The 25,034-nt window shown below is 40.8% G+C and overlaps 1 protein-coding gene across 2 annotated transcripts in view; it reads left to right on the top strand.

The window, feature by feature from the left end:
* The first annotated feature begins 659 nt into the window (after positions 1-659).
* PLCXD2 (phosphatidylinositol specific phospholipase C X domain containing 2) overlaps positions 660-25,034 on the top strand; it is a 53,911-nt gene continuing 29,536 nt past the window's right edge. For both annotated transcript variants that reach the window (XR_745875.3, XM_003935481.4), the window contains exon 1: positions 660-1,378. Coding sequence is in view for 1 of the 2 variants with exons in the window: in XM_003935481.4 (XP_003935530.1) it covers positions 1,216-1,378 (163 nt within the window). In the remaining variant the exon portion in view is untranslated. The remainder of the gene's footprint in view (positions 1,379-25,034) is intronic.

The following is a 25,034-nucleotide window of genomic DNA, read 5'->3' as shown; positions in this document are numbered from 1 at the left end:
CTACTGCCCATTCCCTTGCAACAAACAGCTTGCCTTGCACAACCCTTGAGCCCCCGGGGAACAAGGATATGGTTTTACAGCTTAAATACCTTGCTCCCACTGAGTTCGGGGCCACAGGTTGGAGAGACGTGAGCCCTCCGTGGCTACCGGCAATAAAGACCCTGCAATCTGGCATACTTTTGTATTGATGTTGATTTTCTTTGCTCACTCTGGTGCAACAGTACAGCACCTTTTTCGGCCTCTTACTATTACATTTCTGCTGCTTCTGTGGTTTACGGAAAATGTAACCCTTTCCGTGTGTGTGTGTGTGTGTGTGTGTGAAAGAAAGAAAGAAGGAAACACGTGTGGTCGCATTGAACATCTGAGTGCTGACTGTGTGAGGGGCTGGAGGAAAGAGGACTTATCTGAGGACCGACTGACCGAAGCCTGCAAGTTTCCAGGAACGCAGTCGTGGCCGCAGCGACTCTAGGCGTCTCTACACCCACACACAGGAGTAACGGAGGGAGGAGCCTGGGAAGCAGGGGAGGCGTGGGAGCGGGACGGAGGGGCGGCCCCGAGGGCGCCGGCCAATCGGAGCGCGCTCCACCAGCGACCAATCACGGGCCGCCTAGCCCGGCAAATCTGCCCGGCAGTGAGGGGCGGGGCTGTGGGGAGTCGGGGTGCCGCCGGCTGCACTTCTGTGTCTTTCAGGCAGCCACAGAACAGGGGGCGTCTGTGCGGAGAAGCGGGGGTGGTGAGTAGCAGGCAGGCCCAGCTTGTGTACCAGCCCAGTGACATATATAGAAACATAAATCAGGCTAGAGCCGGCGCGCCCGGGTGCGCACATGTGTATGGACCCGCAGGCATCTCTGTACACTGGGTGGGCACCTGTCTTGTGAGGGGCTCCGGGCGTGGCTGCTCCTCGGACTTGCAGTTTTTGTAAGATTCATCTCTAAGGGCCTACCTTCCCCCATCTCCAGAGGGAAACGTAAGAAGTTTAACAGAGCTGGGACTGAGCAGATTAAGGGAGTGGAGCCGAGGCTGGGCGGGAGAGAGTGGGGACTGCGGGTGCCAGTGGGTAGGGATCCATCTGTTTGCCCCGTCTCCCAGCAAGAGAGGCATTTTGGAAAGACTGGCGTGGCAAGCGTCGCCCTGAAACGTCCACAGAGCCCGAGAAGTGATGATCACTGAGTGAGTGGCACTGGACTGAGACTGGCCAGTTTGTTAACGACAGGGATGCTAGCAGTTAGGAAGGCTAGGAGGAAACTCAGGATGGGGACCATCTGCTCCCCCAACCCCAGCGGGACAAAGACATCATCGGAGGTCTGCAATGCCGACTGGATGGCCTCGCTCCCCCCTCACCTCCACAACCTCCCCATTTCCAATCTGGCAATCCCAGGTATTCCTACTTGTTCCGCGGTGTTTAGTTCTGCCATTTTAGTGTTGTTAAGGGATTGGGTTGCTTTTCTTTTGTGCTAAGAAATTAATTGTCAGTGACCCCTTTTTATTTTCAAACCAAAAACTTAACACTGAAGCAGCTGCTTTGAAGAGATTTCCGTACGCTGCATCATTGGTAAAAGGACTCATGAGAATGGAAGTATCATTGTTTTTTCTTGTGGTTTTTTGTTTGTTTGTTTGTTGCTTATATTTGCTAGCCCCATTCTAAGAATATTATCCTTTTTACTGTTGTTATGTGTATGTGAGGGGTGCATTAACTTAAATCATTTGAAGGAGACATCAAAGGTAATGAATTAAAAGTCAAGAACAATTTTAGATCTGGATCAATATTTTCTTTCTCATTTACCTGACCTTGTGTATTGGAGAAATAAAAAATGCATAAGCATTAGAGAATACGTTCAGAATCAGAACTGAGTTAAAAGACACATTTTTGTTGTTAGAAAAGCCGGAATAGAAAATACTAACTCTCATCACTGGCAGTCATTAGGAGTGAGGAGGTGGTGGTGGTTGAAGCTTTGTCTCTCTCTGTATGTATGTATACAGGTGTCTGCCTGTCTGATTTAGAACTGCAGCCTTGAAAAGCACTTCTGCCCCAGCCACTGTCTCTCTGCTGGAGGTTTTATGCCTTGATATCATTTGTTAAATGTGTCCTCTTCCTTCCGCTCAGAAGGTGGTTAATGTATGATTTCTAGGGAAGGATATTTGGACAGTGAGTTTGGTCTGGTGTGCTGAGCATGTCCTACAGTGCTGATACTGGAAAGCACTCCTAGAAGAAGGGGATGGACTGCTGCCAATTCTTTCTTTCACCTGGAGACATAACAATTGAAGTTCACCCCTAGACTACCAAACTCCCAAGCATTCCCTAGACCCATCTGGGTTTTTTGTTTGTTTGTTTGTTTGTTTTGTTTTGTTTTGTTTTTGGTTTGGTTTGGTTTGGTTTTGAGGTTTGGTTGGTTTTTTTGTTTGTTTGTTTTTGGTGGCTGAAAAGATGACCTCAGGCAACTCCTGATCTTTGCTTTCTGTGCATGAGAAGGAGCAATGCTGGCTTCAAATGCAGGCTTTTCTTTACTCACCTCTTCTTTTGGATGTCTTCCAGGTGCATTGTCCTCATGGACCCAGGTTGCTTTTGAGCAAGGATAGGGCTGCAAAATTTCTTTATAGTTGTGTTACATATGTTTTATCAGCCATTGACTATACAGCTCCTTGGGAAATGCCAGATGGGCATGCTTCAGAACAGGTCTTTTCCATGTTTAATTGGTGCCTGTGGAGTTGTCTCTGAAATTATGCATGGGCCATTTTTAACATTAGTCATTTGCCTTCAGGCCTTCTGATGGAATTATTTTGTTGAGTGATACGGCAGGTAGTATGTGTTTGCAAATAGAATGGCATCTTATGCAGGCCCTAAATGGCTGTGTCATTCAGGGCATGTCCGGGGTAGGTTGGGGCTTCCTCCTTCCTTGTACTTTGGACAGCTCAAACCTTAACAGCAGCTCTACTAGTGGCTTGGCTTGGCTGTATATTCTAACTCTGTGACTGGAGAAAGGAGCTGGGCATTTGCTCTGTGATCCATAGGATATCTTGCAGTTACTAAAATTGCTGGGGTAGCAGAGGAGCAAATAGCTGGGGCCTACTGCTGAAATGGAAATTATATGATTAGCCGCCATAGGGATCACAAGAATTGTTTTACCCTGCTTTGTGAAGTCTGGTTCTGCTAAGCAAAAAGAAAAAAACAACGGCCTTGAGTCCTCAAAAGATGCTAAATTCACTACTGTGAAATGCTATTTTCTCAGCAGTGGAAGGGACATTAAGTGTATGTACGTGTAGGCTCAAGACAGGAAAATCACATATTAAATGCTAGCCATTCATGGACTTCCCCCTACTAGTTCTCTTCCCTCTACCTTGAGCTTAATACTCACCAGATAAATACTAGCAGTCAAGTTCTACCAATCCTTGCTGAGAAATCCTGAAATATAGAAGGCATTTAAGAAATGGGGGCCATCATTGTCCTCCCACTTCCTCTCTAACTCTTCCCTCTTATCATCATCTGCATCATCATAGCTGTTATTTGCCGAGCACTAGCACGCAGCACCCATTGGTGTACGTTACCTCCAATCCTCATAACTCCATGAAGTGGGTATTAACATCCTCAGTTTAGAATTAAGGAAATTATTGTTCAAAGCAGTTAAGTAATTTTCTCAAGATCACACAAATAGTAAGTGATAGAACTTGTATTTAAGTCCCTGTGGAGCTGCAAAACCCGGGCACTGTCTCTGTGCCCCTGAAGGGTCCTTGGGAGTGGCAGAGCGGTGGGAGTAGTCCCTAACTGAAAGCCAGTTTCTTCAGACCACCCTCTGCAGTGAATGAAAGAGGTTTTCAAAACAAATGGTATTAATCTAAGTGATTATCACTTTGAATATATAGGTAGATATATACATATTATATATACATATAGTTGTGAATTGTGATATATGTAGATATATTCATATTGTATATACATACATGTGTACATATATACATACTATATATACATATGCCTGTTTAGAACTGGAATGCAGTAACTTTTAAATTCAATTTTAGTGCTTCAACCTGTTTTGTGTGTGTGTGTGTGTGTGTGTGTGTGTGGTGTGTGTGCACCCACATGCCCAATCTGGAGCATCTATAGGTCAGAGTCAGATCTATCAGGATGGTGATAGGGCAGTGAGGACAAGGGAAAGGGGAGGGAAAAGATAAACCTTCTGGCAATAATAGCAGAACTGAGATGAAGTAAACTATGTCACATTTGAGTGCACCTGCTGCAGTTGCCTGTCATGATGGGAGAGAACATGTGTGAATGTGCACCTCTCAGCAGAGCCTTGATGTATTATTTTACTTCCGCAACTGTTAAGAACACCTGTTAATGACCAGTACCACCAAACATATTAAAATATCTTGGAGAAGAGCCTCAAAATAATTCTCATTGCTATCTGTATAGAATCATTTGATGTCTGAAGGATAAAGGATCCAGACATCACAAAAGTCAGATTTTTTTAATTAAAGCTTTAAACTCTACATTTTCACTGATGTTTGTGAAAGCATGATATTCTCTGTGGGCAAATGGACTAATGGGATAAACATTTCTCTATAATGTATACTGCTTTTCAATGAATTGTTTTCTCTGTACATTTTAATGCTATTCCATTTTTTAAAATGCATTCTTTCTTTCTTATTAAAAGTAAACTAGTTGGTTTACATTTGGGGAAGTTTCTATTGGGAAGAGCCTTGAACTTAAGGGTTGAGAAATTTATTGTTGATTCTTTCCATGTAATATTGAAGAAGTATCCACATTTCTCAGGACATAGTTTCTTCATTTGTAATTAAGATATTGGGTTAAATTAAATATAGAGTCCTTTCCAGATTAAAAATTATATGATTAATTTGAGTTTTTTGTTTTATTTTGTTGCCTGTTCTTTGTCCAATGTAGAAAGAGCTGGAAGGAATGATTGGGTCATTTTAGGTCTAAAAGCTATTTGTTGTATGCTTCTACAAAACAAGAAAATGTACGAACAGGGATTCACAATTGCCAGAAGGAAGCAGGGTCTATTCACTTTAGCCTCTTAAAAGGGCTGTAGATTACTTGATGTAAATGAACTTTTGCCTCACCAGACCCTAAGTGCACTTTAAGAAACCTCTATAGAGATATTATATATATATATATATATATATATATATATATATATACCCCTTCATCATACAGTTTAAAAAAAAACAAACTAATTAGAATCAATTTTAAGCTAGAAACACAAATAACATGTTACAGAAGCACACAGAAAGGAAAGATTAATTCCAACTTCTGGAATTTGGAATTAATTAGGAACTACCTTGTTGAGAAAATAGCATTTGATCTAGAACTTGACTAGTAGTCAGGACTTCAAGGGATATGGCTTGAGGGTCAGGGTTGGGAAGGGGGATTTCCAGGTGGAATTAACCAATTGAGCTAGTAAATGGGGGTATATGAGGGAACTAGCTAGAGGACACCCTCTCTGGTCCCTGTATATCCCTGTTACAGTATCTTTGTCATAGTACTTCTCAACACATTGTTATCTTTAAGTGTTTTTCCCATGTGAACAATTTGTCAACGGAAAATAGCTTATTTTTCTTTATAATTCTAAATCCCAGCAGAAGGTAGCAGCACAGTCATTGGTGACCGTTGAGTGAATAACTGAAAGTATGGAAAGTCTGGAATAAGAATGCTAGAAACATGGTTTGCAGCCACCATCATTTTTCATTGTGATCAGAGCTGAACTGAGTAGATTGGTTAAATTCAACTTTCACAAATAGCCACATTAAACCATATGAAGATTTTCCAATCCACTTCTTGTAATTGCACATAATATTCCCGAAAATTAGGCTTGACAAGACTCATCACTAAGCCCCCATTAGAAATGAAAAGTTTGAGGCCAAGTGAAATGGTCACAAGAGTCAGAAGCAGAGCTCTGGTGTAACTTCTTTTCTAGGAACAGTTCTTTCACCCACCATCTTTCCTACTTTTCTTCTTCCCGTGTCAAATTAGAGCTTTTCATCTTTGCTGCCTGTCTGCTCCCTCTCACAGATCCCATTTCCTGTTCCCCTCTTTGCCTTCTTTCCACTGACCTGACCTGGTCCCCAGCCTTCCCTTGCCAGGGTCAACCTTCCACAGGTGCTCCTCACTGCTCTCCAATTCCCAGATGATTCTCTGTTCTCATGTTGCTAGTGATCATTCCCTTCTCTTTTTTTCTACCTTTCTGGAATCCTATCCTTTTCTAGCAGTTTTGCCCTTGAACACTTGGAGATTTCTATAAGTCTTGTTCCTGCGGCCCAACACCCCCTTCCCACATGTGTGGCATGGAGACAAAATCACTTAGTGGAGCAGGATGGAGTCATTACTCTGATTTTGCTTCTGAAAGTTGAACAAGATCTGGCACATCTAAAAGAGATTTGGGGACCTCCCCGAAAGGGCACAAAATAAATTGTGTAACAAGAAGTTTTGGTTGGCTCTACTTCGAGGATAGCATGAACCATGAGTTGGCCCTAAAACAAATCCATTCTCCTACAGGATTTGAGGTTGTGGGAAACCAAGGACCAAGCTGAATCTACCAAGGCTGACTCAATGATGAAAAAAAAAAAATCATATGAGGCCAAAATGGTCTCTTAAATGGGACTAGTTTATTTTTGTTTTGTTTTGTTTTTTTTTCCCTCTGGGTGGCCATGGTGAAGAATAAAAAGAGGCTATGACTGTGGCGGTCCCATTAGTAGGTTTCACTCCTAAGAAGGCTCATCTAGCCCTTTCTCCTCCCACAAATTACAAAAGCCACAAAGAATTCTAGAATCACACATGTCAATAAAAAGAAAGATCATGGATTGATTAAGAATATGAATGCTACAGCTAGACTATCTGGATTTAAATACTGACTCTGCCCTTTACAAGCACTATGACTTTGGACGAATCACTTACCCGTTCTGTGCCTCCGTGTCCTTCTCTGTAACACAGAGGTAATCTGTGCACCACCTCATTTTTTTAGTGTGAGAAATAAATTAATTCATATAGCATGCTTTCTGTCACAAAATAAGCACTGTAAAATAAAATACAGTATCTTTTTAAAAAGTGAATCATAACATTCATTTATTGAAAGCCTCTGTCTGGAATGGACAACCAAAAAAGAGGTGTGAGATGCAGTTCATACCCTCAGGTAATTTACAATCTAGTTAAGGAGCTGACTGTTCAAGTAAACTATCTGACCCGGTGTTCTCTGTCCGATCAGATTAGGGTAACTTGAATGGTTACCCTGCAAAAGAGGCTTTAGAGTTAAGGGAAGGATACACACAGGGTTGCCCAGGATGTGAGTGCCAAGTGTGTCTTAGATGCAATATGAGGGTGGCTGATCAAAAGAGCCAAAAAGCTTTCTTCAGTTATTTACTCTATCCTGTCCCATCCCAAATGCAGCTATCAGACTTTGTCATCCCCAGACATCCAGAGCCTTGGGAAAACTTCAGCCCTCTGTGACAGAAGCATGTTGTTAACTCTGTTCTGCTCTTTTCGTTTCCTCACCACTGTCCTCCTAACCCAGTCATTTTGTTCCTAGCTCAAGAGTGGGAATATTTCAAAATGCTTTCCTTTGAACAAATACTTAGACATATCTTATAATTCCTTCCCCAGCTATTGGAATAATAGCGTCATCATCCCTCCAAATACATGCATCACCCACACATGCAACACATATACACCACCCAAATACACTCACATGCACAGATACTTAGCTATAACCTTAGCCTCAGCTTCAACCTGCACTGGGCTCAAATTTCAATGTGTGCTATTGTTTACCAGTCATAAACATCTTGCAAAACATGCCTACTGACATTTCAGACCCTTGGAGCGTGCTGCTTCCACCTGCAAGCTCCTCTCTCAGACGTGCTTCTGAAGCTGCTGAGTTGGTTTCTAACACGTGCTCTGACCTGACCTCCACTAGATGTGACAGGTAGCTTCTACATCTCTCTCCTGCCTCTAGGAACTTAGGAGCACAGGCACACTAAAGGTAATGCTAATGAAGTGCTTTCCTGTCTTGCATCTTTGCCTCTGGGAAAGTCACAAACCACTTTGCCAATGCTGACTAACCCCAATTAGAGTTTCAAACTAGGCCTGCAGAGGAGGGATTATTTGTAGACATGGTAATAGGTGGGTGTGTTTGTGTGTATGAAAAGAATTGGAACATGCATCAAGAACCAAATTTAGGTGGAGGAGATCTGTGCCTAAATTTGTTTTAGTATTTACATTTGTGGTTAAGCAGGAGTCCTTCCACCTTCTCTCTTGCGTTGTTAAATATCGATAGGAATTTGGATTATATTGCTGAATGCTGTAAGGATCAAAGTACATGGGAGGATTATATTAGTAGGTCTCTAGGTAACTTCAAGGTAAAATAGATTGAGCTACAGAGACCTGCATTGCTCTGAGGGGGATGTCTAGGTTATTTCATCTATGAAACACAGGCAGTCTTTACTAAGCAGCTAAATAAGAAAATAAGAGGTTGGGGGGTTTTTGTTAATGTCCAATTACTCTAGAACTGTCAGCTGTAAAGTATCATTTCTTCTTAGAGAATTTCTATCAGTATTTTTATTTCTGTTGAGGCCTGACAAGATGAAAATAAGGGAAAAAATAGGACCCATTTGTGTGCTATAACGCAAATGTGTTCGAGTGTGGCAGCAATCTGCAGTTATGGTGGAACTGAAAAATTCCTAGGCCCTGTCAGACTGAGATGAATATTTTATGAACATGTATGATTTGAAGGCTTATATATGAAAAGTGTTATTTTTAAAGTGCAATTGAATCCAGATACACCACTCCCCAAATAAATGTCAAGCAGAGAAAGGGGAAAACAGTGTTCTCGTCCATCTTCCCCAGGTTTGAGTTTAGGTCATCATCTTGGCAGTAGGTGTCCATAGGGACCCTCACAAGAATTATATGAGTGTGTTGTGTTTATTTGGCTTAAAATATACATCAGTGCCTGCTTACTCTTTTTGCTTCTTTTAGTTCTCGTTGTCTATATTTAAACATTTGTATTCATTTAAAGGAAAGTTATTAACTCAAAAAGTATTTACTGAATGCCCTTTTGTGCCAGGTACTGTGTTAAATCAGGTGATAATACAGATCAGTAAGATTATTCTCCCTGTTCTTCATGAAAATGTGGCCTTAGAAGGAAACCAAAATTCAAACATGATAGAGAAAATGTATGGGGTCTGTAACACTCAGAAAACCAATACCCAATTCTGTAACTGACAGTAGAAGGAAAGCTTGGTGGGTTGGACTTCCAAAAGTACCCTTGGGTTGAAATATAAAGAGTGAGGAATAGAAAGCCAGGTGTCCCAGTGCAGAGGGACTGAGGAAGCAGAGAGCAGGGTGACCTTGAGGAAAGCCAGGAGTCTGGTGTGGTTACAGCACCAATTTTATTTAAATAAAGGAATAAATATGAGGCTGGAAAAGTAGGCAGGAACAAGTCCTAATGAGCCTTACATGCCATGCCAAGACTGAATGTCATCTCGATGGCAAAAAGGAGCCATTGAAAGAGTTGGCCAGAAATGGATGGCAAAGCCGCTAAAATGACTGCATAAGAGTGAACAGAAACAAAATGACCCAGCAGTTATTAGGGGTACTGTGGGTTAAGATGAGAAACTCATTGTTTCTTTCCCTCAACTCATCACATGTATGTTAATTTTATTCCATATACTGGGCTCTCTCTGAGGCACTAGTGATTCAGTGGTGATCAATACAGACATGGTCCTTGCCTCCAAAGAGCTGACAGTCTAGTTGGGGAAATGGACATTTCATCAAGCAGTTGTAACACCATAGGCTATGTAGGATGCCTAGAGAGGTATACATTACTGATGGAAGAAGCATATAGCAAGGGCATCTTAACAAGACTTGGGAGTCCAGGGAGGCCTCCTAGAGGAAGTTATGAGTAAACTAAACTCTGAAGAATACACAGACTTTAGCCCCCAGGATAAGATGAACAGAGTAAGCATGCTTTAGGAGGGGAAATAAAATGGGTGAGGATCTTGAAGAGAGGGAATGACCCATTTAACAAACCTAAGTATTTCATTATTGTTATACTATGGGTTGCAAGGAGGAGAAAGTCAGGGAGTAAAGTGACAACATACTTAGAGGTCTTAAAAGCCATAATAAAGTTATCTAACTTCAGGCTGGTCACAGTGGCTCATGCCTGTAATCCCAGCACTTTGGAAAGCCAAGGCTCGTGGATCACTTGAGGTGAGGAGTTTGAGACTAGCCTGGCCAACATGGTGAAACTCCGTCTGTAATAAAAATATAAAAATTAGCCAGGCATGATGGCAGGTACCTGTAATCCGAGCTATCTGGGAGACTGAGGCAGGAGAATCACTTGAACCCAGGAGGCAGAGGTTGCAGAGGGCTGAGATCGCACCTCTGCACTCCAGCCTAGGCATCAGAGCAAGACTTGGTCCTAAGAAAACAACAGTTATCTAACTTTACCTGAACAGGTTTGGGAACGGTTTTTTTTTTTTTAATTGCTTTTTAGGTTTTGGGGTACATATGAAGAACATGCAAGATTGTTGCATAGGTACACACATGGCAGCGTGGTTTGCTGTCTTCCGTTCCCTCACCTGTATCTGTCATTTCTCCCCATGCTATCTCTTCCCACCTCCCCACCCCCCGCCCCTCCCCCATTTCCCCCCAACGGACCCCAGTGTGTAGTGCTCCCCTCCCTGTGTCCATGCGTTCTCATTGTTCAACATCCGCCTATGAGTGAGAATATACGGTGTTTGATTTTCTGCTCTTGTGTCAGTTTGCTGAGAATGATGATTTCCAGGTTCATCCATGTCCCTACAAAGGACGTGAACTCATCGTTTTTGATGGCTGCATAATATTCCATGGTGTATATGTACCACATTTTCCCTATCCAGTCTATCATCGTTGGGCATTTGGGTTGGTTCCAGGTCTTTGCTATTGTAAACAGTGCTGCAATGAACATTCGTGTGCATGTGTCCTTATAGTAGAATGATTTATAATCCTTTGGATATATACCCAGTAATGGGATTGCTGGGTCAAATGGGATTTCTATTTTTAGGTCCTTGAGGAATGGCCACACTGTCTTCCACAATGGTTGAATTAATTTACATTCCCACCAACAGTGTAAAAGTGTTCCTATTTCTCCACATCCTCTCCAGCATCTGTTGTTTCCTGATTTTTTAATGATCGCCATTCTAACTGGTGTGAGATGGTATCTCAATGTGGTTTTGATTTGCATTTCTCTGATGACCAGTGATGATGAGCATTTTTTCATATGTTTGTTGGCCTCCTGTATGTCTTCTTTTGTAAAGTATCTGTTCATATCCTTCGCCCATTTTTGAACGGTTTTAAGCATGCAAACCACAAGATCAACTTTGTGTTTTGGAAAGATCACTCTCACTGCAGCACACAATATATGGGAGACCAGGAAGTACTGTAATCGAGGAGACCAATTAGGTTGCTATGAGGTCATTCAAATGGCGGGAGGAGGGTGACAGCATGGACAAAGAAAGAGAGAACAGACTCAGGAGCTATTTAGGAGGAAGTGTCAGCAGGACTTGGCGATTACTTGGAGGGCAAAAGAGAAGGTGCACCCGGCTTAGGTGAGTGCGAGGAAGTTGGTGACATTCCCAGGAGTATGGATAAAGAAGGGGCAGGTTTAGAGGTGGTGGAAGGAAGCAGAGGTGCTTAGTTTGAGGCACCTGTGGGACATTTCAGAGTTGGGAGAAGGCCACAGGTGGCACACAGTGGAGATGGTTTTAGAGCTAAATCTTCACATTTCACAATTTGCCCAACTTTCTACCCTCACCCACAGATACTGTTATATCCAATATCAGATGGTTTGAGTTTAAAGCTGATATCCTCATTTTTTAGATTATGTCTTTTAGGTTTTAACTAGGATTGTGCTTCTTTTAGAAAATTTGTCCTGAGTTTCTTTTAGAAAATTTGTCCTGAGAGTTCTAGTCCCAGAGAGGTGCCCCTTCATGTTCATCTAGTGCAGGCATCCCCAAACTATGGCCCTCAGGCCGCATGCGGCCCCCTGAGGCCATTTATCCGGCCCCCCACTGCACTTCAGGAAGGGGCACCTCTTTCATTGGTGGTCAGTGAGAGGAGCACAGTATGTGGCAGCCCTCCAACGGTCTGAGGAACAGTGAACTGGCCCCCTGTGTAAAAAGTTTGGGGACGCCTGGTCTAGTGTCTAGTGTTCTGCCTGTTCTGTCTGAATTGTCTCTTGGCAGCTCAGGTTTGAGCATAGGCATTAGCTGTGTATACTATGCCATAAACCAGCTGTGAAATGGAAACTTTTAGTTGCTTTACCACAATCATCAAACTTGATTTATTTCATATACAGATATCTCAGGTTGTACCAATAGGCTCAATAAAAGCATGAGAATTTTACAGTAGAATAGTTCATTTAATGTAACTTTTTCCCCTACCCTAAACCTTTTTCTGGTTTCTCCTAAAGCTTATTATTATTCTTTCTTCAGTGTTTACAAAAAAGTTGTTTTAAAAAAATCTCAGAGCTGAGAAGGCTCCTTAGGGAATGACCAAGTGCCCCTTGTGAGGAGTTACTTCACAAAGAGATGATGCCATCTATTTGGAGACAGAGCAGTCTACACAGCAGCAAAATAGAAGAAGAATTTCTCATGAATGAATTATCTACAGTATCTTATTTGGACTAGGGATTGGGGTCTATTGGACAATTGAAGAAGAAAAAATCTTTCAAAAGAGAATAGGAACCCCTCTCCATGTAGAGGGCTTTCAAATGCCCCTCCCCCCAACACGTGGGATTGAGAACCCTTTGACTCACATAAATCATAGGATGCTGGAGCTGCCTTGGGGAATGCCTAAGGCAATGGAATGCTCACTGTGCCTTGCAGAGCAGGGAAGGTTTTGTACCCACTTGGTGCTCCTCTGATCACCTCAGGGAAAGGAGTGGAGACTGCTGGGGAGAAACTTCAACTAGAGCGGGTCTGGTTGCATTTGTTTCACACATAGTTACTTCATTTGAAAGTATTGCAGCTCTAAAAAGTACCCTGAAAACCTCTGATTTACTCCAGTTATCTCTAGCCTCATCCAGCCAGTTGCAGGGGGTAGACCAAGACTGACTCTTTTAATTCCCAGGCTAGCTCTCCTCAAACAGTGAGATGCCCCCTGGCTCCTTAGCACATAGAAAAAGAATAAGTTGATCAACATCCTCTGCTTCCAAGTATTCTGCCTTAAACACTTGCTTTGTTGCATTGTGGATAATTATGAATTCAATAGGCGACTGATTAAAAATTAAATTGGCCACATGGCTCTCTCAGATTTTGCAGGCAGTTTGATGGTTATTATTAATACTCTCCCACATGCCTCATGGAAAATAAACAAGTCTGATAGGTTGAGAAGAAGGTATAAAGATGTTATCCTTGGTTCAAGGGACTACTAAATGGCCTCCTGATCTGGAATCTTGGTCTCATAATGACTACATTTGTGTACCCTAAAGATGCCTCAGCCTTTCAGCACTTGTTAATATGAAGCCAAGTTCTCTATAAATGTTGCATTTTTCTCAAGGACCTAATTCAGAAGTGTGAGATTGGTGGCTCCAAAGAGATATTATTAGAAGATAATTTATGCAGGCATAAGTTGCAAGAAATCTACTCTCTGGTACTTTTCCTTCAAAATTGTTCAACATAATATTTCATTACAGTTGTTCCTTTAGTCATCCTTTCAGGTTAATTTTGTTTCTACGTTTTCTGGCACAGTCTTCTTCATTGACCCAGATAACTCAAGCTAGAAGGACAAAGGGAGATAAATGGAGCTAGGGGTAAACAGGTACAAGGGGTGAAAAGCAGCAGAGAGTGAACTCCACCTGTTTAATGTTGGATGGAGCAAATAGAAGTTTGGGAAAGGATCGGGAGATCGAGGCCTACCAGCCTAGATCTCTCAGCATGTGTTTCTTCAGATATTCATGCTTACATTTATTCTGTATAGATGTATTCAGTACCTACTAAATTCCAGAAACTAAGTACGGAGATAAGGGCATGAATTAGACATGATTCTGCCCTCAAAGGCTTACAGTTAGGTGGCAGAGACAGATGTGGAGATAAATAGCACTCAGTGTCCTAGGTTCATCAAGTATCAACTAACTGCCATGGGATCACAGAGGAAAGAGCAGGTCAGTCTGCCTGGTAGAGTCAGGTGAGCTCACAGACTAATGATGGTAATTCAAATGGAAAGGCAAGGGACTGTAAGATTGTCCCCAAGGACTGTAAGGGTTTTTTGTTTTCTTAGACAAATCTTTTGTTATATTCAATAACCGTAAGGCATAGTTCTCATATATATTAACATTGTAAATTAATATATTCTTAGCTCAGGCCTCAAATATTTTAACATGCAAAATTATCTGTTCACATCAAATTTATTGTAATATTTGTATAGATTAAATACCTGAGTTGGAATACAAGATGTTTTTCTATGAAAGCCACTCTAAACATCTTCAGCATTTAAGAACACATGTTCATTGTAATGTCTGTTCTTTATGGTTTGTTTGTTTGTTTGTTTGTTTGTTTGTTTGTTTGAGACAGGGTCATGCTCTGTCACCCAGGCTGAAGTGCAGTGGCATGATCACGGCTCACTGAAGCCTTGACCTCCTGGGCTCAAGCAGTTCTCCATGTCAGCCTCTGAGTAGCTGAGACTGCCAGCGTGTGTCATTACACCTGTCTATTTTTTTTTTTTATTTCTAGTAGAGACCAGGTCAGGCTGGTCTCAAACTCCTGAGCTCAAGTGATCCTCCAGACTCAGCCTCCCAAAGTACTGGGATTACAGGCATGAGCCACTGTGCCCATCCTGTTCTTGTATCTTTTATCTTATGTCTATCTTTGTTATTCACACAGGAGGAACTATGAAGAGGTAGTTCAGAGTGTAGGTTGTAGGCTCAAATCCTACCATTCACAGTTGCATGATCTTGAGTAAAAAGCTTCTCCCCTCTGTCTCAGTTTTTTCATCTGTAAAATGGAGATAATTATAATATCCATTTCACAAATGCAAAGTTAGAGGAAGTATAAGCCAGAAGACCACCCTCACTCAGACACCAGTTACGGATTTGGGAGCATTAAGATCAGCTTTATGTTTGGTCATTTGCTAGGAAGATTGACAGAACTCATTGAAAGCTGTTGTAGTTACTGTTTATTGCTGTGAAAGGATATGGATCAAAATCCGCTAAAGGAAGAGGCAGATGGGGCAAAGTTCCGGAAAGTTCCAAATGTGGAGTTTCCTGTTGTCCTCTCCCCATGAACAGTGTTTCTTTCCTGGTATTGATGTGTGACAGTACCACACAAAGTACTGCTAAGCAGGGAAGCTCACCTTAGCTTTGGTGTCCAGAATCTTTTCTGGGCTTCCTCATGGCTCACCTTAGTATCCGGCCCTTCAGAGGTTAAGTCCATACCTATGTGATTCAAATCTTCCGCCACAAATTACATCCTTAGACTATATCTTATGGCCCAAAGCTCTCAGGTAAATAAAGATACTTTTATCAGGCAGGACACCCAAGGGTTTAAGCAATTACCTCCCAAGGACTGAGGGCAAAGACCATACCTCTTTTTTGGGTAAGGTTAAATTTTTTACTACACAACAAAGTAACTTAAGAATTAAATAAGATAATATATACAATGTAATTAGAATATTGCCTATTGTAAAATAAATATTATATACATATATATACAGCTATTATTGTTAAACATCTTTTGATTATCTGATATGTACCTAATATCATAACTACTGTAAGAAATTTATAAAAAATGAACAAGATTTATAAAACATGAACAAGATTTATAAAAAATTGAACAAGTCAATAAAAGCAGATGAGGTGAGTACCATGATAAAGAAACAAGCAAACTGTGCTGGGAACTGGAAAGGGAGAAGTTATTTCTAGATGGGGTTAAGGAATCACTTCAGGAAAAGAGTACCTGCAAGCTGGGCTGTGAGAGACAAGTAGGATTTCAGCATGAGGAGGAAGGACATTCCAGAGACAGGGCAGCAAATGCCCAGAATTAGAGATGAGAAAACAAGGGCACCTTCAGGAAACAGAGGAGGGCTGCCATCGTTACCTGTAGAAGTAACAGGAGAAGGAAATGGAAAAGGTAGGGAAAGACAGACAAGCCAGATGGAGAGAGATTTCCAGCATTATACTAAGCACTTTGTGCTTTGTGTTGTAGACTTAAGGGAACCGGTGATAATTTGGGGCTTCAAGAAAACTGTGAAAGAAAATATACTGTCCCTGTTATATTCCAGTCTTTGAACACCCTCCCTTCCAGTAACCCACCTTTACTTTGCCTGGCCAATTACAATTCAGCTCAGGTATGACCTCTGTGCACATTTCCATTATAGGACACGATATACTCCATTGGGACTGTTTCTCTCTGCTGTATACACCTGTTTTGTCATTTCTGTATACTTGCTGTCTGGTTCAGAACAGGCACTTTATGATAAAAGTGGAGGGAAAGAAGGAGGGGAGAGACATGGAATCTTGAATTAGATCTACAAAGAATTTAAGCATAAAAAACAGATATTTAAAAATCTGTATTTCTAGTTAAGGAGAAACTAGGACAGGCTGGAAGCAAGTAATAATGCCTAAGATAAGACAAAATCTTATAACTGCATTGCAAAGTCTTCTCAAGATGCCTCAAGGCTTTACGAATAAGAACAACTATAATAATAATAAAAGAAGCAGAAGACGAATAGCTTGCTTATTTAACACATAGCACTTTCTAGGAGCTCAATATTGCTCTGTTTGATTTATATAAAGCCAGTTAATTCTTAAAACAAATTAATGATGTAGGTACTCCTATTATCCCCATTTTACAGATGAAGAAACTCAGGCACAAAGAGGTTAAGCAGATTGCCCCCCAAAATCCTGATAACAATACTAGAATTGTAAAAAATCAGGTCGTGGCAAATTCATTTAATTGCATTTGAATAAAAGACACTGATAGTGTTGGAGATTGACCCAGTGTTGGGTTGTAACTTGAGTTGCTTTTGTTCATGGTAATAAAGGGTAATTTTCTTTTCATCTGAGGCCATTTGCTCCCATGTCAGGACTCTAATGCATGAGCACCCATAAGGATGGTCATGTTTGCAGGACTACCACAGAACATGCTGACCTGTTCCGGCTGAACAAGTTACTTTTTTTTTTTTTTTTTTTTTTTCAAGACCAGACATCTAGGAGGCTTTTTATTAACTCAGAACAAAAGCAGCCCAGTGGTTTAAGTGGTCTGTGTAGTAATCACCCAGCAAGGCTCCAGTACAGAAAAAAATCTTTGTGGCCTCTATTCTGCCTCTACACAGAAAGACCAGCATGAGGCTTTAGCAAGTGTGTAAGCTCTCAGAACACTGGTCTTCAGGGTGGGGAGTGTTTTCATTCACTTTCTCCGTTGGGTGTAATGTACAAATTCCCTTTAAGCCCACCATTTCATGTAATTTAGACCGCTACTTACTGGATTTTCTCTCTTCCTTTTTCCCTTTCCTCTGTCAGAACACCTAGCTTAGGCCTTCATTTACAGGAAAGAGAAAAGACTCCTTCTTGTCCTCAAGGGGAACTAGCTAGGAAGCTTCTCTGTATCTCAGCCATTCTTCAATTTTTCAAATGAATCTTAAAATAACCCTGCCCTGTGAAAAATTCCAGCCAAACTAGGTAACTATGAATATTTTTTTTTCAAAGCCCCAATGACAAATTCCATTAAAATGACCCACAACATAATGAAACATCAGCCTTTAAAGTGAAGGGCACTATCACATAAATGCTAAACAATAAGCGAACTATTAGCCAATGCATTTAATCACCGTAGGACAGACCCAAGGCCCATCAAGAAGATGGGCCCTATAAATCTGTGTGAGCGGAAAGAATGTCCCCAGCAATTCGATGAAATTCTCAGATGAGCCACAAAGCAATAAATATCACTTCAGCCTTGGGAATGATTTGCTTTTAGCAAACATGATGAGTTAAATTTACAGGCATATTTTCTGGTTTTAAGTATGGTAAGTGTGAAGGAAAAATGTTATTTCTTTGAAGTGATTAATAGTCCTTCCTAAATAGAGTCACAAATGTGACTGTTAATAAGCTGTTAATAAGTGAAATTATCGCCGGGCGCAGTGGCTCAAGCCTGTAATCCCAGCACTTTGGGAGGCCGAGGCGGGTGGATCACAAGGTCGAGAGATCGAGACCAACCTGGTCAACATGGTGAAACCCCGTCTCTACTAAAAATACAAAAAAGTAGCTGGGCATGGTGGCATATGCCTGTAATCCAAGCTACTCAGGAGGCTGAGGCAGGAGAATTGCCTGAACCCAGGAGGCGGAGGTTGCGGTGAGCCGAGATGGCGCCATTGCACTCCAGCCTGGGTAACAAGAGCGAAACTCCGTCTCAAAAAAAAAAAAATAATAAGTGGAATTATCCAATTCTTAAGATAGAAGAGACTCTAAGTCCCATTTCACTCACTTTCCTAAGTTTGCAGATGAAGAAACAGACGTCCAAGTACAAATCTGGAAGCCCAGGTTCACAGAAGTAATCATGGCAGTACCAGCACTGGGATTCGAGCTCAGCTGTAGAATTACAAAGACTGTTTCTTCAACTGAGAGAAGGTTAGAGTGCCCTCCTGTGTCCCTGTGTAGAAATTCTATAGGTCTTCGCAAAATTTAAAATAGCTTTAATCTCTTCACCAGTCATCCTGCACTGGGGCAGGGGCCAGGCATTTAGCTCTAAAGACAAACTCTGCAATCACCATGTTATTGAAAGCAAATGAGCAACGCCTCGACTTGTTAAATCAGTAAGGACGTAGAACCAATAATATCACCCCTAGAGTATCTTTGTGTGCACTGAGGTCTGACAGACCTGGGTCTCTGTCCCAGACAGCCACATGCAATCTTTGCAACCCTGAACGAGTTGCAAAACTAGTCTGAGCCTCAGTTTCTTCATCTGTAAAATGCGAGTAATTGCTGTCCTGTAGGATTGTAGCAGAGATCAAATGAGATCATGTAAGTAAAATGCCCAGCATGGCATTAGGTACATGATAAGCACTCAATAGATTGAAGTTGTTTTAGTTATTTTCAGACAAGAGCCCCCACCAGGGTCACCGAAAAGTGAATGATGAAGCAGCTGAGGTACAAACACTGGGGAGATAAACTGAATGTCTTGTCTCCAGGGTGTTTTCAGTTATTGGATGAAAAGGTTTCCAAGAGTTTCAGAGCAGAGGAAAAGAAGAGAGAATTTTTAAAGATACATGTACTGAATATGTGATTCCTGAAAAATGAATTTCTCCTTCAGATGGAGAAATTTAAATGGACCTAAGCCACATGGCTTGACCACAGATAGAAGCTCTCTCAGAGTTAACACCTGGCACTAAGGATCCAGCAATTTAAAAAAAAAAAAAAAAAAAAAAGCCTCTTTATGAAAGAAAATATTTGAAAACCAGATCCTATTTATGTCATCGACCCAGTCTTAGAAGTCTGTATTTATTTAGAGGGTAACCATTTTAAAATCAATCAAGAACAGAGGTGAAAAACAATAGCTGGATGAATTCATCCTTTGATTTTAATTTCCTTCAACTCTTCATGAAGCAAGCTATCTCAGCTAAAGTGTTCAGCAAAATTGCAGTAAATCAAGTCCTTTAGGCCAGTGAACTTTCAAAGGTTCCCTCCCGCTGTGACCCCGAGTAATTTTCGGTTATTCTTTCCCTATGTGTGGAAGGGAGATATCATTATTTATGAAACAAGGAGACTTGACCTTTAAATGTCAGTGGAAATGTAGAGTCTGGCCATTCTGTCTGTATCTTCCACCAGCTTATAGAATTAAGGGAAATAGTCCAATAGCATGCAAATGGGGAAGAGGAAGGGGGAGAAGGAACACATCATTTATGCCACCATCTTTTTGTTACATAACCGGGGGAAAGCAAAGGGAGAATCAGGCTGGCCTCTGTTATCTAAATACTTATTCTAGATAGGACAATCACCAGAAGGTTTATATAGATTATTGTACTGCAGGAGCTCATAAAAGGCTGCTCAGAGTTTGTGAGGCTTACCCCTGAGCCCCAGGGGCTTGCTTACCCTTTCCAGTAATCTGTTACCTTTAAATAAGGCAAATGCAGCACAAGGCTGAGGCATTTATTATTTATAGAAAGTTCCTCATCAGACTTATCTATGGCTGTGGAGGAGCAGAGTCGGAGCCTCTGAGCCTCCTCAGTCATGACCTGCTGCATTTTACCCTAGTGCAGTGCTATTCTGGGCAATGTGAAGCTTAAGCAGGACTCTTTGTGGTCGTAAATTTTTAGTCGACTAATGAAAAGATATTCCCTGCCTCATACTTGAAAGTCGCCTATCTGTGTGGATTATCTGAACAATACATTTTCTGGCTATTGTGGTTACTTCAATAGTATCTGTGAAAAGCTTTATTCCTGGGGTTTGTCTCATTTTCTACTTCATGCTTTTGTGACTTTATACATCATCCTCCTTCAAATGCCCCCAAATTAGATCTTGCTTCTCGATGCTTATGTTACCAGCCCTTTTGGCAGGGTTTTAATTCCAGTTACCAAGGAAAAAATTTGTTCATAAAGGGGTCTTTTTAAGGGGTTCATCTCAATCAGAGAGAAAGCTTTCTCTTGTACTTTCCCACCTATTTCACCCCTTTGTGTGACACCACCCTACTCCTCAGCTATGTCTACCCATACCTGGGGACTCTGGTCCAGGCACCAGGTGAGATGAAGCCAGGAGGCAAGGTCCACAGAGCAGAGCCCCTTGAGGGATGGAGCTCAAAACAGGGCTGCACTGAGACACGTGTGCTTCAGACAGCTTAATAATAGGCTACCCCTTCAAGTTGTCCCTTTAAAAATATTTACTCCTCATTTGGTGAGAAATGTAGAAGTGAAAGTACACTGTAGCTTTGAAAATTTTCTATTAGGTTTGCCCTCTTTCCTGAGTCTCTCTTCTGAGTCCCGCAGCCCCCTCTGATCCCTCGCCCCCTTTTGATTCTCAGCCTTCTCAGCCTTCACTCCCAGCTTCCCAACCTCTCTCCCTTTCCTCAGCAGATCAATGAGGTCTTTCCAAGAGTCTGTCTCTAAACTGGCATACCCCGCTCCCACGGCTTAATACTGCTTCAAGAATGTCAAAAGCTATTAATGCCAGAGATGAATATTGCAGTTGTGCTCAGCAAACAGAAGCTACTCCAGCTACCAGGATTCACTCTGCTTAGAGGAGAGTGGTGATTAAAAATGGAATTTTTTTTTTCTTGTCACATGTTCATATTCAAGATTAAGAGTTTACTATGTACTTTGAAGAGAGCTTTTTTTTTTTTTTTTTTTTTTTTTAACATCGTGTCCATTTTGTAAGGAGTCACTGGTGAAAATCTGCAACTAGCACCAAATTTGCAGTATATCCAAGCAATATCTTAATATCCTTTGTAGACTGGTTCCTTTGGTCACTGCTCTGTGGGCATGCCCCTCAACAGGGCTCTATTGGAAGCCTAGTCCTCTCAGAGCTGGCTGCTGTCTTGTGTAGGAAAGATGTTTGACAGGGAAGGGAGCTAGTGATGGGCTCCCTGGGAAGTCAGAGCTGGACCCTAGGGGGTCCGGAGTCAGCTGGGCCGGTGCTCTCTGAAGGGCCAGAGGGGCATAGCCTCATCGCCATCTAAGTCCGAGAGTAGACATTCATGCTGAAGGAGGAGCAGCTCCTAAATGGCTCTTCTTCCAGGAACCTGGCCTTGCTGATTTTACCTGTATGGCCTGTATGCATATTGACACATATGTTTTCAGCCATTTGTAAAATGAAGCAGTGGCTTCTCCAAACCTCAGGAAACTGTTTAGAGTTTTTAATCAGATGAGCTTCAGTGGGAATGTTTTGACTGCCTTCGTTTTAGTACATCTGAAAAAAATGTTGAATTTCTTAAAAATCATAGGTCATTAAAATGCAAGCGCTTTTAGTGAGAATGTGTATGATGGCCTAAATCTCATTTTTTTAGCCCAGTTTCCAAAAAAAAAAAAAAAATCCTGTTGAAATATTTTTAATAGAAATTCTATGAAGACAGAGTCTTCTGGCTCTCTGTAAATCAAATCATAAAATCTTCTTACAGTAGTCTCTCTATCTGCAAGTAGTATGTTCCAAGACTCCCAATGGATGCTGAAACCATGGATAGAGCCAAACCCGATACATCCTGTGATTTTTCCTGTACATACACACCTGTAATCGAGTTTAATTTATCAACTGGGCACAATAAGAGATTAACAACAATGACCAGTAATAAAATAAAACAATTATAACAATATGCCAGCATCACTGCTGTCACATTTTGGGGTCATTCTTAAGTAGAGTTAGGGTTCCTGGAACACCAACACTGTGCTAACTGTGACAGTCATGCTTGGCTATGCTTATGTCTCTAAGAACTATGCATTCATATTTCAGTTTGTAGAAAACATATGGAAAAACTTCTGAAAATATTACTTGTTCTTTTGTTTATATTAGGAAAAGATTATCTGTTGATGGTTATATTGGTGTTTGGGTGTTTTCATGATAACTGAGATGGTTAAGTGACTAATGGTTGGGTAGCATTACCAAGTAGATAGCTGGACAAAGGGATGATTCACATCCCCCGCTGGAAGGCCTGGGGGAAGGCACAACATTTCGTCACACTCCTCGAAATGCGGCACAATTTAAAACTTATGAATTATTTTTAAAATTTTCCATTTGGTAGTTTTGGACCACAAATGACCGTGGCTAACTGAAACCGTGGAAATTGAAACTGCAAACAAAAGGGGACTACTATATTTTCTCAGAAAACTTCAGCTCTTTAAAATTGATTAACAGTCACCAGGTTGACATCTCTGAAACCCTCAAAGATGGACTGGCGGTGATGAGCAGGAGCTATTGTTTAGCCGGACCTCTCTGATTCCAGTTCCACTGGAGGGGGGCATCTGTTCTCTCTTCTTTTCCTCCTTAAGAGATGGGAGCAAATGACTCTCTTTCTTGGCTTGAACACTTATATCTTTTATCTTTTTATAAGCATGATACTGCTTCCTCTTCTGCTGTTTGCACAGATTGTCTTCTGACCTAGTTGAGCATTTACTGCTGCCCAGACACCTTCTGGTGTAGCTAGCATCATATGAATTACTTAGCTTTATTAAGATAAAGTATGAACAAAGGTTTTTTTTGGGGGGGGTCTTTTGTGTTTGGGAACCTTTAATATCCTTTTGCTGTTGGTGGGCAGGGAATAGTCTTTGCAGCTAAGATCTTATTAATATGCCTAGAATATTTTTTTACTTTACATTTGACATTCAGTGCAATTTTACGCAGCATCAGCTCTAGTGGGTAACTAGGAAGATAGCCGCACCTGGTTTTTTTGCAAGCTACCTGCATTACTGTGACGTCACTTGACAAACTATAGGCTAATAGAGAAGGAATATACAAATTACAGACATGTGACCTAAAATTCAGACTGAGATAAAATAGACAAGCTTTAATTGAACACTCTGACTATTCGTTATAGAAAATACATGCACATTCAGTATATGTTTTTAGCCTAAGTTTACAAAGGACAAGACCATCTTAGTTTTGATAGAAATAATATGATTTAAATCTTGATAAAAATTTGGAGTTTACATGGAGTTTAGATGACTCCTTCAAAAATAAGTTCAAAATAATATTTGTCTTTAAAAAATTATTGGAGAATTATTAACATCTGTTAGAAGTTCTCTATTGATGCTAGTAAAAGCATTTCCAAATAAATGAAAGGCGGGCTTTTTCTCCACTGAATGTGAGAATTTTCTGGATTTGATATCAGATGGGCCAGTTTTAGGGCCAATGTATACACATAGACATGCACATAAATACTTTCGTAACTGAGAGGACCTCAGCTCCAAACACTTCTTTGGATATTTCATCCAAATTCTTGCTGTCCAAGTATTTTCTGTAACAACTTATAAGATTTATTTTATCCAGAATTCACTACCTAAAAAAAAAAAAAAATCCCATTGTGTGAGCTAGCAAAAACATTTAAGTTGCAGGTACATCTTGGTAAAAAAAAACGGAGAATGTGTTGCATCCATAGTTCAGCTACCCTCCCAGCAGGCTCAAGCTGGGCATTATTGCTCTCAACTTACCACATTATTGAGTGAAAATATCTTCTAAAAAAAGCAAAAGGCCTGTGAATAAAACAAGCACACTTGAGAGGCCTAAAAAGAAAAATTGGGTGATAAAGCATATTGAGAGAGACGGACTAACATAAATTTGGCCATGCTTACATCTCTAAGAACTATGCATTAATATTTTCAATCTGTAGAAAAAAATACAGAAAAACTTTTGAAAATATTACTGGTTCTGCTGTTTATATTAGGGAAGCATTATCTGTGGATGGTTATATTGGTGTTTGAGTGTTTTAATGATATTTGATATTTGTGAAAACTGATAGGGTTTTTTTGATGGGTCGAGAAGGCATTACTGTATTTTTCATTTCAAATAATGGATTATATAGGCTTCCACACTCCAAAAATCTGTCATTCAGCGTATTTTTAGCGACAGGTTGGATTTGTTTTTCCATAAAAATCACTTGATGACATCTAATTCTATGATGTTAAAAAGTTTAACAACATCCTCGGAACTTTCTCTTATACTTTCAAATTGTGTAGTCACTGTGTTTATTTATTTCCAAGTACTGACATAGGAGCAGGTTAGAAATGTTAATAATTTATAATTTTAGTTTTAGTGGCAATTTGAACTTCAACTGTATAATACTATGATCCGAATTTACTCTTTTTGATGTCGATTTTGGTTGTAACCTAAAATAAACGACTTAAACTACAGACCTCATTTTTCCTAGCCCTAAATGTTAACTGCCATGGCAGATCCTCAAATATATATATTTACTGAGGTTTCATGGCTTTATTTAAAAATCAGAATTATTTGTTTCTCAGTATCATTCAAATAAAAGATGACACAAATTTCTTAATAATTAATAATAATAACATGTTTAAGCTCATTCTATTGGCTATGGACTCTTCTAAGTCCTTACCTGAGTTAACTCATTTAGTCTTC

This window comes from Saimiri boliviensis, chromosome 8, assembly GCF_048565385.1.
Source record: "Saimiri boliviensis isolate mSaiBol1 chromosome 8, mSaiBol1.pri, whole genome shotgun sequence".
NCBI lineage: Eukaryota > Metazoa > Chordata > Mammalia > Primates > Cebidae > Saimiri > Saimiri boliviensis.
Note: the sequence above shows the minus strand (reverse complement) of the source record. Positions and strands in the feature narration are given on the sequence as shown.